This window comes from Hirundo rustica, chromosome 1 (assembly GCF_015227805.2).
Source record: "Hirundo rustica isolate bHirRus1 chromosome 1, bHirRus1.pri.v3, whole genome shotgun sequence".
NCBI classification, from domain to species: domain Eukaryota; kingdom Metazoa; phylum Chordata; class Aves; order Passeriformes; family Hirundinidae; genus Hirundo; species Hirundo rustica.
The window spans coordinates 155274085-155287659 of record NC_053450.1 but is presented as its reverse complement, the minus strand read 5'-3'; the positions used below and the strand labels follow the sequence as shown (position 1 = coordinate 155287659).

Here is a 13575-nt window from a genome sequence, read left to right as displayed (position 1 = left end):
GAGGAGTTAACACATTCCCACGGAGCAACTGTTGGATGGCAGAGTGGGATTGAGAGATCCTGCCCAGCCCTGGTGGTGCTGAGCTGCTGCTTCACGCTGGAGCTGGACCAAAGGGCAGTTTGGGTCGCTCAGATCAGTGCCTGGACGCGGCCTCCTCCCACCCCACAGCCCCTTCCCAACGGGGAAGGAAAATTTGTAACCATCGCTTCCGAGTTAACATTTCATCATCTCCCCCCCTCAAGGGATTCAGCTTTGAGGGAAAACAGCAAATTCTGATTTTTAAACAAGAAATAATTCCAAGTTTAATCCTCTTGGGAGTAAAAGGATTAACAGCAGGTTTTAAGGAATAGGTTTCCAAAAAAAAAAAAAAAAAAAAAAAAAAAAGCAAGCTAACATTCCACATAAGGCATCTCCATTTCAGTACTTTTTGACATGGATACAACAGAGTGAACCACGAAGTTCCCAGGCACGTGGAGCTTCCCGTGAGCGCCAGTTTTCACCTGGAAGTTGGTGGGAGGAACATTGATTTAAGAGTTGGGGTTGAAGTGACCCCAAAACCAGCAGCAAAGCAGTTTGGGAACTGCAGAACTTCCTCAGCTGGGGGGGTCCAACAGAGCTGAGGAAGTTTTGCTTCCCTCATGGATTAATTCCACCTCCTGCCTTTCCCGGCAAACGGAGAAGTGGCACAGCCACACCCAGGGAAGCAGTGTCAGAGCAGCTTCCCGGGATCCCTCACAGCCAGGATCTGCTCTGGCAGCGGTTCAGGATACAGAGAACAACTCACAGGCTCAGAGTCAGCAGTGACACTGCTGAGAACCCTGGCATCACCCAACTGCTGAACCCCCTCAGCTCCCTCTCAAAAACTCTCCCTCCACTGAAACACCAACTCCTCCAGAACCAACAAAGATAAACTAGGAAATAAAACAGCCTGGAGTAAGTAAACGAGGTGAACGTGATGTTTATGAACAATAAGCAGTTTCCCCTTCGATGGGCTCCCAAGGCTTCCCACAGCGCTTGCCCAGGCGGGAAATCTCGAGCCATCACGGGGAATTTCCCATTTTCCTTCCCCACCAAGATACACAGAACCAAAACTGCGTCTGAGAAAAACAACGAACCCCCAACTCCCCCCAGCAGGTCACCCTGCAGCAGAAACAAAGGTTTAAGTACAATCCAGATGATCCAACCGCAGCGGCATTGGCTTCATTTGACTGTATTTAAATAAAATTAAGCATTTAAAACATGAACAGGCACTACAATTCCCTGGCAGTGCTGACACCACCGGGCCCAGCCCCACGAGGCCGTCCCCACCCTCTCTGAGCCATCTGGGGGGGTGCCACACAACACAAGAAGCCACAACATTTTCACGAAGCAACGAAACCAAAAGAATCCCGAGGCAGCTCCCAGCCGGCGTCCGGCGCGTGGGGCCAAGGTCCAGGCGATCCCAGGGAGGAGACGGCCCAGGGCAGTGGGAGCACAGGAACGCGTGGCTGCCCCACCGCAGCCACCAGGCTGGGCAGTCCTTGCAGGCCCCTGCAGCCCTCAGAGCTTCTTGAGCCGACTGTACATCTCCCTCTTGCTCTTCTCCCCGGCCCAGGTCCGGCTCTTGGTGCGGAACCTCTTCAGGTCTTCCTTGAAGTCCTTGTGGTGCATGGGACGGTAGCTCTGGGGCTCGCAGAAGCTCTGGGGAAACAGGAGCTGGGGTCACCTCGGTGGTGATCCCAGCACCCGCTGGCACAAACAGGGCCAGACCCCTGCTGCAGGCAGGAGCTCCGTGGCAGACACGCAAAGCCCGGGGACATTCAGGTTACGGCCATCAGAACAAGGGCTTTGTGTACAGGGCTGTCATCCCAAATTTCCTGGCAGGCAACACACAGGCTGAGCTGGTTTACAGTTCCCCTTGGGATGGCACGGACTGGAAGGATGTTCCGGCTCGGTTGGTCGGAGCAGGGCGCCGATCACGCCAAGGTCATGGATTCCATCCACGCAGGGAACAATGATCGCTGCGGGTTCCCTCCAGCTCAGAGCATTCCGTGATCCTTGTGCCTCGGGACAGCTCCCGGCTCCCAGGGAGCCGCCCGTGGCTGTCCCGTGCTGCCACCTTGAGGCCTCGGTCCCTCCTCCTCAAACCCCGGGTGTCCCTGAGCCCAGGGGAGCCAGCAGAGTCAGGGAGAGCCCAAACCCCGGGCAGCACCGGCTGCTGGGACAGCCAACATCCCACGGGAAAGGAGCCAACAGCCCCATCCAGCCGGCCATGGACGGGCCAGGTATCTCCCAAGGGAGGATTTTTGGAAGTGTCAGAGCATCAGGACAGATCCCAGAAGCGTTTGGGAACACGGAAATGCTGCAGGAGCCAAGTGACAGCAGAAATCCCACCCCTGAAGTGCTGAGAAGAGCTGGGGGCTGGGTATTAGTCTCCTTGCCTCAATTAGAGGCTGCAAACCCCAAGCTCAGGTTTTCAATTTTGCTGGTTTAGGACTGTACAAGTCCTCAGGTTTCCACTCATTATCCAGCAATTACTGTCAAGCTTTGTCTTCTCCCCTGCTTTGAGCAGGCTGAAATCCCTTCTTTGAGTGACAGTTTGTTCTAAAGGGGCAGAAACCACTTCTATTTTACTCGAGACAAGTGGAAAAGCCTTTCAGCTGTGGCAGGGAAACAGCTCCAAGACATGGAGCAGGCTGAGCTGCTCTGGGAACAGCCCACCAAGAGAGAGAGAGAGAGGAGGAAAAAACCCCCAGCCAAACCACTCTGCCCCAAAGAGAAGTTTGAGGAGGAAGAAATTAATATTATTTATCTATTGTTTCTCCTCTGAGTGTGAAAGAGACCATAGAAAGGCTTGGGTTGGAGGGACCTAAAAGATCTTGTTCCACCCCCTGCCATGGCCAGGGACACCTTCCACTATCCCAGGTTGCTCCAAGCCCTGTCCAGCCTGGCCTTGGGCACTGCCAGGGATGAGAAATCCATGTTACTCACCTGGCACCGAGAGAAGAAATCCTTGTAGCCCCCCTTGAGCACGTAGAGCTCTGGGTAGTGCAGGTTGGGGTACTCATTGCTCAGCCTGTCCTGCTCCCTCACAAACCGGCACCTGCAGCGGGGAAAATGTGTTAAATCCCACATTCAACCAGTAACTCCCAAACCTGCACCCCAAACCCTCCATCCCTCTGCTCAGGGGGAGGCTGAGGAGCCCCAGTGCCACAGTTCAGAGGTTTTTCCCTTTCCCTCGGAGCTCTCAGCGCTCCAGCCCAGGCCCAGCCCAGCTCCTCACACCCCAGGCTGTGCCAAGCTCTGCCAGAGGTGCCAACCCCTACGTGCACAGCAACTGGAGCCAGCCCAGCCGCCCTGCCTGCCCCCAGGGCTGCAGGAATCCCCTGCCCAGGGGGAGGAACTGACATGCGAGGGCCCCGCTCCGAGGAGAACTCGCAGTGGAACACCACGATGATGCGCTTGTTCTCCGACGGCTGGATCGGCTTCTTCAGCAGGAAATTTTCCACCTCCTCTTCCATGTGGAGGTTTATGGCACCCTGGAAAGGGCAGAGTGCAAGCAGTGAGTGGAAGGGAACGGCCATGAACTCATCCCACTTTCTTGGGAGCCAATTCCTCATCTGGGTTTGCTGGAGGAGCTCTGGAACCCTCTCCCAGCACGGCTCCGAACCCCACCAGGACACCAATGACAGTCTGGAAATGGCCCTGTGTCATTCCTCAGCCAGGAATCCCTTCCCAATCTCCCATCCATCCCTGCCCTCTGGCAGTGGGAGCCATTCCCTGTGTCCTGCCCCCCCATCCCTTGCCCCAGTCCCTCTCCAGCTCTCCTGGAGCCCCTCTAGGCACTGGAAGGGGCTCTAACACAACGTGTCTGGGTGATCTGCTCCTGGTTATGTTTCACACAGCCATTTGTTCTTTGAAGCCTGTCACTGAAATGAAGTTTAACCTTCTGATTTTAGCTTTCTGAGGTATAAGGATGCTGGGCACTGAGTGTCACATCCTCCTCTGGAACCTCTGTCACCCTGAGGGCCCTTCTCTGCTGACACAGAGCACAATGTCCCCTCTTTTGAGGGGACAGTCACTGCATGACCCACATGTGAGCTCAGTGTCCAAACCCACGCAGGGGGGGTGAGCACGACAGGATCCCAGAGGGGCCCCTCAGGAATAACCTATCCACTGGGCCTTGGATAAAAATCAGCCCCACAGGGATCCAAGTGACCCCAGGCTGCAGCTTCAGACCACCTGCACTGCTCTTATGGGGCCTGTAACATACCTTGATGTGCCCCCCTTCGTACTCATAGGGGTATCTACAGTCAATTATCACACACTGCTTGATGAAGCTCTCAAACTTCCCAGTCAGCACAGACACAATCTGAGAGAAAAAAAAAAAAAAAAACAAAAAACAGAGTTCAGTTGTTTCAAGCCATTTTTGTGCCGTTCCCCAACCCCTACTAAAGAATTTTTCTGGCTCCCCTTGGAGCACTCACCATTTCTGAGTCGATGTATTTTAAATCTTGATGTTTCCCATCGACAGTGTCAAATAAATAACTCTGGAAGAGACAGGATTGAGAAAATTCCAGCTGTGAGTCACGTGGGTGACAGCACAGCATCCAGCAGTTCACTCTCTAACAGATACTCTGATGGCCAGAATCTCTGCAGGAGTCTAAACTCCTAAGAACGCTAAAAATCAAGCACAGAATTTAGTTTTTGGCTCCTACATTAGAGGGATTCCACAGGGCTTTAACCACAAATGGATCACTTTGTATCTAACCTGGGACATCCTCTCCTCACCAACAGCCTCCCCTGGTTGGCTGAGGATCAAAGAACTGTTAAGGCTGGAAAAGACCTCCAAGATCAAGTCCAAAGAAGCAAGGCAGGTTTATGAAAGAACAGAAAAGCCTCTCTGAAGGGAAGTGTTTTTCTGGGCTGGTTTGAGACATCCCCACCAAGAGAGGCCCTTCAAACACTTCATTCAACACTTGACCACGGAATCTCTGGAATTACCTTGGAGAAGTCCCCGATAAGGTCTCGCTGGTCACTGTCCAAAATGCTCTCGATCTCTGCTGTGGAGGGCTGGGTCCTCACCAGCTTCAGACTCTGCAGGACGCAGGTCAGAGATCCATGAGCACCGAGGGCAGACACATCCCATTCCCTGTTTCCCTGAACCGCCCCCTCAGCTTCAGGAGTGTGGAATTGCTGCCCCAACAATCCACCTGGAAAAGCTCCCTTTGACCTTCACCCAGCTCTGCATCTCCCCCTCACAAATTCCCTGTCACAAACTGGATGCTGAGCCACCAACCGTCGAGTCCTCAGAAGTTCCAGGCAGGCTTTTCCTCTTCTTGCTTTTCCCTGGAGAATTCTCCTCCTGGGATCTCTCCATCCTTTTCTGGGTGGTTCTTCCTGCAATGCTTGACATGGACGAAGAGCCAAACAAGCGGCACCGCTTGGCCTGCGAGGGAGAAGAGGAGTCAAGTTGTCCAGCAAAGGTTTATAAAAGAAAATAAACACGACTCAGGTTTTCAGATTATTCCCAACTTGGCCTTATTCAAGGCACCACCACTGCACAGCGACAGGGGGGCTGTTAATCTGAATTATCCAGGCTTTACATTTCCAGTAACACTTGTTACTGGGGGAGCTTGGAGCACCATAAGCAAGATAAAGAGCCAGCAAAGTGCCCTGCACCAATTAGCAGCCAATTTATCAGCAGATTAAAGAGCTTTCTGCTGGAGCTCCTTTCCCAGTCTGTTATCAGAGGATCAGGTTGCAGCATTCCAGGTGAGCCTGTGCAGGGTGAATTCCACATATGCCAAGATTCTGATAAGGGAAGCCAAGATCTTCTCACGTTTATGAAGTGCAAGAAGAAATTCTATGCCTATAAACGCCAATTGTTCCACACTGACAGGCTGAACTGCTCCAAAGATTAAAGGAATCCTGCAGGGGGTTGTGCCAGGGTTGTGTTGTCCTCAGGGATGCAGTGGGGTCACTCGTGCCAGCTGCCAGGGCAGTCCCTGGCCCTGCGTGGGGACACTCACCCGACTGTCCGCTCTCCTCATGACCAGCGGCGCCGTCCAGAGGCTGGACACGTCCGAGGGCATCTCCTCGTCGTTCTGGGAAGAGAGGGAAGCTCAGGCTCATCCACCTCACCACGGGGGACACTGCAGGTCCAGCTCCTGCATGGCTCAGGCAAACATTCCAGCTGGATTCAGCTGCCAGAGCGGCTTCAGGGATTTAACTCCATTATCAGTCCAGTTCTTAAGGAAATAATGGAACTGAGCTGAGCCATGTTGGAGAAGGTGAGTTTATCAATTCATTGATTGATTAACAAAGATGAACCTCCAGAGCTTTGCCAGTTCTTAGGAAATAATGGAACTGAACCTCCTGAGCTTTGCCAGTTCTTAGGAAATAATGGAACTGAGCTGAGCCACGTTTGGAGAAGGTAAGTTTATCAATTCACTGATTGATTAACAAAGATGAGTCTTCAGAGCTTTAAGCATTTCAAAGTCCCTTGGAAACAATCTTGTATTTAAGTGGTTCAAAGCAATCACCACCTCTGATTTTTTCAGAAAGTTTCTAAAGAAAAATGCCAACTGCTCAAATAATTCCCTCAGTTCTCAAACTGAAAATAATTCACTTGCTCTCATCCCAAACAAATCCCACTGGCTGCACTGGGAAAGAGCACTTACAAGATAAAAGACACCCCAGTGTGAGTTAGAAAAGATGATGAGAACTAATTAATCTCCTTGTGGGAGATGTCCCTGCCCTAGGCAGGGGGTTGGAACAGGATGGGATTTAAGGTCCCTTCCAACCCAGACCAGTCTGGGATTCCCAAAAACCCAGCGTGGTGCAGCTTGAGCACCCTGACCACAACCAGAACACACCACACACATCAGGCAGAGCTCATCTGGGGATCTCCACCCTATCCCTTCTGCACACACCTTCAAGTCCTGGTCATCCAGCAGCTCCAGGAATCCATCATCATCCTCGCTCTCCGAGGAGGGCAGGGAATGCTGCTGCAGGAAGGCTGCCCTGCAGTTCTGCTGATCCCCCGAGGCTGTTTCCTCCATGGGCAGCTGAGAGGAGACACAGGGAGGCTGAACAGCATTCCCTCTGTCCCCTGCAGGATGCTGCAGGCACCGAGGAGCTGTCACAGCTCTCTGCACTACAGGGAACACCGTGGTTGTTCCCAACCCTGAGCTGCAGCACAGGAAGGAATCAGCAGCACCAAGGGCTGCTGGATCCAAGACTTGGCCCCCAGCTCTGTTTCTGTCCAGTGATTTTTCAACCGCTTTTTTGTCTTCGATTATGCAACCTAAATAAAGTAAATTTTCTCCCCGGATGTCACATCTGGACACAAAATCCAGCTGCATTTACACAGTTGGGTTTGCTGTTCCAAATGCATCTGCCTGAACACTCAGTATCAACCTTACTGATCATTTCAACCTCACATCAATGCCCACACTTCCTTCAGTTACTGAGCAGAACCTCAGCTCTGTGCTGACTCATAGTTTCAAATTTCTCATGAGCCAAAGGTGAGAAGAATTTTCTTATCTGGCAGATAAATAAGTTTTTCTATTTGGAGCCTGACTGACATCACCACCTCAGAACCCTGATATAGTTACCTTGACCCCAGAGAATTAGGTGAGAATTAGTTGAAAAGAACCAACTACCTGAGCTGGAGATGAATTCTGCCTGGCTCCAGGAACACCCCTTCCATCACGGAAGGCACGAGAAGCCGGTTTGGTTGGCTTCTTAAACTCAAATGATTCCTGAAACAAAAACCAGCAAAATGATCATTTTACCCAAATGACAAACTGTCTTAAGTTGCTTGGATCCTTTTATCTTTTCCAATTTTTTAAACTGCCTGATATTTTGGATTTAAGCTCCCTGCTGCCAACAGGAATAGTCTGAAGGTGAATGTTTTCAAATTAAAGATGTTACAGGAGTGCTTCTTTCATCTAACATAATCCAGCATTCCTGCTCTTGGCATCACCTACGGGCTTCAGGGCTTTTCTCTTTCTGTCAGTCAATTCTCTGCTGAATAAATCATTCTTGGGAGGCAGCCAAGGCTGTGTCCTGACACTGAATCCAAAAGGAACCAGGGCTCCCCATGGCAGCAGTGCGAAGCGAGGGGCCGACCTCCCCAAACTCCTTCTGGAGGCAGCTCTTGTCCAGAGCAAGCAGTGAGAAGAGATTTTCCTTTGCCACAGCCGGAAAGGAGTCAGGGTGAGCAGCACGAAGGCAGAACTGGGCAAAGTCTTCCCAATTTTTATTAACCTCCCAACAGCTTTGCAGCCACTCTGATCAGAGCTGCAAGTTCCCTTCAGAAAAACTGAGCTGAAGGTGGTTGTGCCCGGAGAACAGCCCGGAAGGGAATAACTGAAGCTTTTCCCATCACTTTCCCTGAGCAGGGATGTGCTAATCCAGCTGTCTCTCCCCTCCCACCGGACCATCACAGGCAGCAGGAAACAGCACTTACATTTTCCTTATTTTCATCCTGTTCCAAAGGCTGGAAAGCATCAGTGTCCAGAGAGTCAGAGTGGTTTCTCTTCAGAGCAGGGCTGGAGCCCAGCAGGCTTTGCTGCAACACAGAAGGCACGGTTCAGGACTGTGCCCCAGTCCTTGCACGACCACATTTCAAGCATTAAAGGGGTTAATAAAGCCTGGGAAGTCTCTCTGGCCACAAATTCTGCACACTCTGTGCAGAAATCCTCTGCTGACATCTTGGTACAGGGACTAAAATGTTTCAGTGCACCAGTGATGGAGCCACATCGCGGAAATTTCACAGTAAATTAAGTGAGATTGGGAATTTACAAACTGCAGTTTTGACATTAAGCACCCCAGCAGCTGGTGTCGAAGCCAGAAAATTAATAAGTATTCAACTAAATGTATTCAAGCAAAACCATGCTAAATCCTTTAACATGTATAAAACATCAATCCCACTCTCACTTACTGGCAGGGAATGGATTCTTCTGAAAGGGATTCGAAGGCTACAACGAAAAAGAACCAAAATTTATTTCAGCATTTTGCTTTAAAAGGCAGCAACACGAAGAGAAATCACCCCTTAATTCCATAACCTAAAAGAGACATCGAGGGAGAATTTAAAATAGAATTACACTTACTTCAGCCTGCTGGATTTGATTGCTTTCTCAAACCTAAAAGCAAAAAATCAAAGGTTGGACTCGAAGATCTCAGGGATCTTTCCCAAATTAAACGATTCTGTGGTTCTTAAGGCACAGACTTAAATGCAATGTTGAAAACTGCAATTTAGCTAGACCTTGGTGCAGCCCCAGCCTGCAGGTAGGTGCCAGTGCCGTGTGGTTGGCACAACCCCCTGCTCAGAGGCAGCACTTCAGGGCCAATCCCAGAATTCCAGCAGCGCAGCACATGGAGAGGGGCAGCAGGGAAACACGTGTGCCAGCAGAGGAAAGCCTCAGCAGGCCTCGTTAGCCCGGGTTTGTTAACGAGCCAGGTTTAACACAGTGTTTACTTACGTGTCCTCCAGGGTGTCACATGAGGTCGCAGGGCCGGGAGAATCCAAAGCCAAACCTGCAGAGGAGACACAGATCTCCCACTGATTTATAGCCAGGGATTATCACACACTGCTACAGATTTCCACAGCAAATTCATGTGGAAAGTCCCATCTGCAGCCTCACCTGGGTGCAGAATAAATAATAAAGAGTTGCAGCCACTCCCCGACGTGGGGTTAGACTGTGGATCATCAAGTGCCAGCAACTGGGGAGAAATTAAACCTAAAAACAGCCCCCCAAGCCCTGCCTGGGCTGTCACATGGAACAGAGTGCTGGCACTCAGCATGGAATACTCTGTTTATCCACCTTAATTTAACAATTTAGCCCTTCAGGATCTTTTTTTTAAGCCGTATTTTTAGTTACATCTCATCCTATGAGGAAATTTTGAGCTCATTCCAAAAAATAAGCAGCCAAAAGGCCCTTCTGAACATCCAGGAATTAACAGGAAGGACTTCAGAAGCACAAACCAAAGCTTTATAGCCCCACAGCATTTCAGCACAGAGACGTCCAAAGTCACTCCAACACAGATTCCTGAGGAGCCACAGAAAATGAGGATTTAGCAAGGCTGGTAGCTCTGTCCTGCTCTGTGGTTTGTGAGCTGTACTCAGGCTTTAGCACCTCATAAAGTTCTTTTTTTAGGCTGAAAGCGCTCTCAAAATGGGGCATAAACCCAGCTGGGAACAGTGATTTCCCTGAGCTGGAGCAATGAAGCACCAGAGGGAATCTACAAGTTATGGGATGAGAGCTTATTTCATTTTCAGTGGTAAAACATCTCAAGTGAAAAACAGGAAATCCTCCCAGGAAGTATCAGAACTGAGGGGGTTTCAGATCATCAACCACCTCTTGGTAACAGGAAAACACAGGGCAGAGCCACTCACTGGCACAGTTTGGGTTTAAAGAGAGAAAACACAGCGAGGGCTTGTTTGCCCTCCCTACTGCTCAAAGTCTCCAGGACAATTAAAGCAAAAAAATAAAACAAAACAAAAAAACCCCATCCACAGCCCAAACCATGAGCTGCAGAGGCTTCCTGAGGGATTTTCCACCTTTCCTCCCTCTCTCCAAGAGCACAGGAATCAGAGGGGGCTGCAGGCAGGGATGGTTCTCTCTCCAAACGCTGGGAGCCATGTAAAAGTGCATTGCTTTCCAATTGCTAATTATTAATTATTCATTGAGGAAGCCCTACCTGAGTCTGTGGACTCCGAAGACGCTGATCTATGTAATCCATTTTTGCTTCCCATGTCTTGGTCTAGGTTTTCTTGTTGCCTGGAAAGGAAATTTGGGATTTGCTTTAAAAGCAAGAAAAGAAAATACAACACTGCAGGTAGGTATAGCAGAGGTGATCATCACCTGGATTTCTATCAGAGCTCTCCTGGAACCACTTGGCAGCCACTCCTTTAATTCAGGTTTTACATAAAGAAAATTGCCGGATTTCTAATTCAAACCCATTTTGATAAATAGTTACCTCTCAAATTTTGTTTTATCTGCTAAACGTCAGAGCTGAGAGAGGAGAAAACCATAAGGAGCCCCACATCTATAAGGGAAAAGCCACTTGAGTGAGGCTCCAGCACGTGGTTAATTTAAAAAAAAAAAAAAAAAAAGTAGCCAGGGCTACAAAATCAAAGGGCTGAGTAATTTCCATGGGGGGCACTGCCAATGGTTTGCAGGAATCTAAAGAATCTGAAGGAGGGAAGAACCCTAAAGCCAGTGGTTGCAGAAATGAGAAATCACAGAAAACCAACAAACAAAACCCAGGAGGGTCATTGAGACCTGAGTGGGCCAGGACAAAACAGGAGCCACAAAAGGGAGAAACTGTGGGAATAATGGGATTAGAGGAGTGAAGAGAGCAGGAAAATGGAGCAGCTGTGGCTGGAGTCATGGGAACAGGAGGGGAGCTGCAGAGCACCTGGCACTTGGGGAGACAGAACAGAGAGCAGGGGGAGGCAGGGGTGGAATAGGGAAGGCAGGAAGGACGTGGAAGGGACACAAAGGTATTTGTGGAGGAGAGGGAAGCCCGGGGAAGGGCTCAGGAGGGAGCTGGATGAACAGAGCAGGAGCTGGGCAGGGGGAAGGTGTCCCAGAGCGTGGAACCATGTGGGATGGGGGCAGCAGGAGAGCACAGAAAGGCGACATCAGCAAAGGGGTGAGGGACTCTAAGGGAGTCCTGGAAGTTTTCGAGGTGGGAGGGATAAAACTGAGGCCTCGTGGAGAAGGAACAGCTCCGGGAGGCCTCGTTTTTGGGGGAAGAGGTGCTGCAGGCCTCGGGTTGAGGTGCAGGGAGAGGGCCTGGAAGGAGAGGAAGCAGGATGAGCCCTCAGGGCCTCACTCCTGGGGGAGAAGGGGACGAAGAGACCCCCAAGGCCTCCAGTGAGGAGTGGGGGGAAAGGAAAATGAGGGATCCGCGAGGCCTCGCTGTTTTTTTGGGGGGTGGGGGTAGGCGAGCGGCCCGAAGCTTTACTTCTGGAAGGAGAGGGGGATAGGGAAGGAAAATGAAGGAGTGAAGACATTCCGGAGAGTCTGCATTAGCGGGGTGTTAAAAGACATCCCTGGGACTTTGGGGCTCGTGAGAGCAGATAAAGACATCCCAGAGGTTTGGGGTTTTCTTTCTTTTTTTTGGTGGGGGCGGGAATTCCATAAGGCTTCACTGCGCGGGAGAGGATTACGGGGGTGGACGGAACGGAAGGAAAACGACTCCTGGAGGCCTTGGGGGTTTTTTTATATATGGGGGAGCCTCCGTAGGCCTCGCTTCGGGTCGGGGACGAGGAAGAAATCGTCTCGGAGAGGGGGCAAAACGCCCTGGAGGGGGGACAAAGTGCCCCGAAGGGCTCGTAGGGGTGGGGGCGAGGAGCAAGGGGGCTCCCTCGGTACTGGAGGAAGAAGCGGGGCATCCTGCAAGCCTCGCTTTTTTGGGGGGTCGCGACAAAGGCGAGAAAAAGGGAAGGTGTCCGGGCCCCGACTCACCCGCGCCCCAGCTGCTCCATGGTGAGGCGGAGATCGGAGACAGGCGAGAGCTCATCCTGAAAGAGCGCCTTAACCACGGCGGGCGAAGCGGGGGACGCCGGCGAGACAAGCAGGAGGCGGCGGCGGTGAGAGACGCTCGGGGTAGGATCCATTGGAGTGGGAACGGGAATTGGAAGCGCAGCCGTCCCGTCCCTGCCGTCAGCGCGGCCGCCGCAGCGTTTTGACCCCAACCGGTGCCCGTCGCCCGCTCCGAAGCTGGCGCCAAACCGCGGCTCAGCCAATCAGCGCCGCGGCGTTCGGCGGGGGGCGGGTTGTTTTTTTTCAAACCTCCCCTCCCACCGCGCGCGCCCCGGCCAGTAGGAACGGCGGCGGTGCGGCCAGGCCCCGCCCACGGCGGTTGCTTGGCGTCGCTCTGGACCAATAGGAAAGCGAGAAAACCGGGGTCTGCGGGGGGATGCGCGCCAGTGCGGCAGGACTACATTTCCCAGCATTCCTAGCAGGGGCACGGCGTTAGTGCTCTCTGCGTTGCATGCTGGGGAATGTCGTTCCCGCCTCACAACGGCGCAGCTTTGCCGCCATGTTTCCGGTCGTCTCCCTTTAGCCGGGGCTTGAGGGGAGAATGGGGAAGATGAAGGAAAAAAGGCACAAACTCAGCAGATAACACGGCCTCGCTGAGACAAAGAGCCATTCGCACATCATTTCTCCTCCAAGAGCCCTTCCCACATAATTTCTTATCAAATGAGCTCTCTATGAGAACAAAAGCCACTTTATGAGGTGGTTGGGGAGCGGCTGGGGAAATAAGGTAGTGCACATCCCTGCGACACCAGGATGGGCTTCACGGAGCAATCAGCAGGAGAACGCAGACTTGACAGTCCCCCACTTGTACTCCGCATAAACTCTTTAGGACATGTGAAAAACGCCAACCACTTGTTTTAAAATTTTGAAAGTTTAATAGTAAATAAATAGTTATAAAAATAGAATTAGAGTAAAAAAATGAACAATTAGGGTTAGGACAATATGAGATAATAAAAACAAAGTTACAGACGTCTGGGTGCCTTCCCAAGCAAAAAAGCTCCAAAAAAGGACCCCCGTTAATAAAGATTTATCTCTT

The 13575-nt window shown here is 51.3% G+C and overlaps 1 protein-coding gene across 2 annotated transcripts; it reads right to left on the bottom strand.

Moving 5' to 3' along the window:
* Positions 1-280: 280 nt before the first annotated feature.
* CDC25A (cell division cycle 25A) lies at positions 281-12755 on the bottom strand. 2 transcript variants are annotated; one of them, XM_040086100.2, is made up of 16 exons: positions 12465-12755; positions 10690-10769; positions 9471-9525; positions 9099-9131; positions 8930-8966; positions 8456-8557; positions 7647-7745; positions 6915-7049; positions 6012-6086; positions 5279-5428; positions 4984-5076; positions 4467-4529; positions 4253-4351; positions 3388-3518; positions 2971-3082; positions 281-1680 (listed from the first exon to the last, which is right to left on the bottom strand). In XM_040086100.2, exons 1-16 carry the CDS (start codon positions 12614-12616, stop codon positions 1540-1542), a joined length of 1557 nt encoding a protein of 518 aa, XP_039942034.1. In that variant the 5' UTR covers positions 12617-12755; the 3' UTR covers positions 281-1539. The 2 variants fall into 2 exon arrangements, with proteins under 2 accessions (XP_039942034.1, XP_039942043.1); XM_040086109.2 differs by lacking the exons at positions 10690-10769; positions 12465-12755 and adding an exon at positions 9633-9700 and having other exon boundaries at positions 332-1680; positions 9471-9544.
* Between the last annotated feature and the right edge of the window lie 820 nt (positions 12756-13575).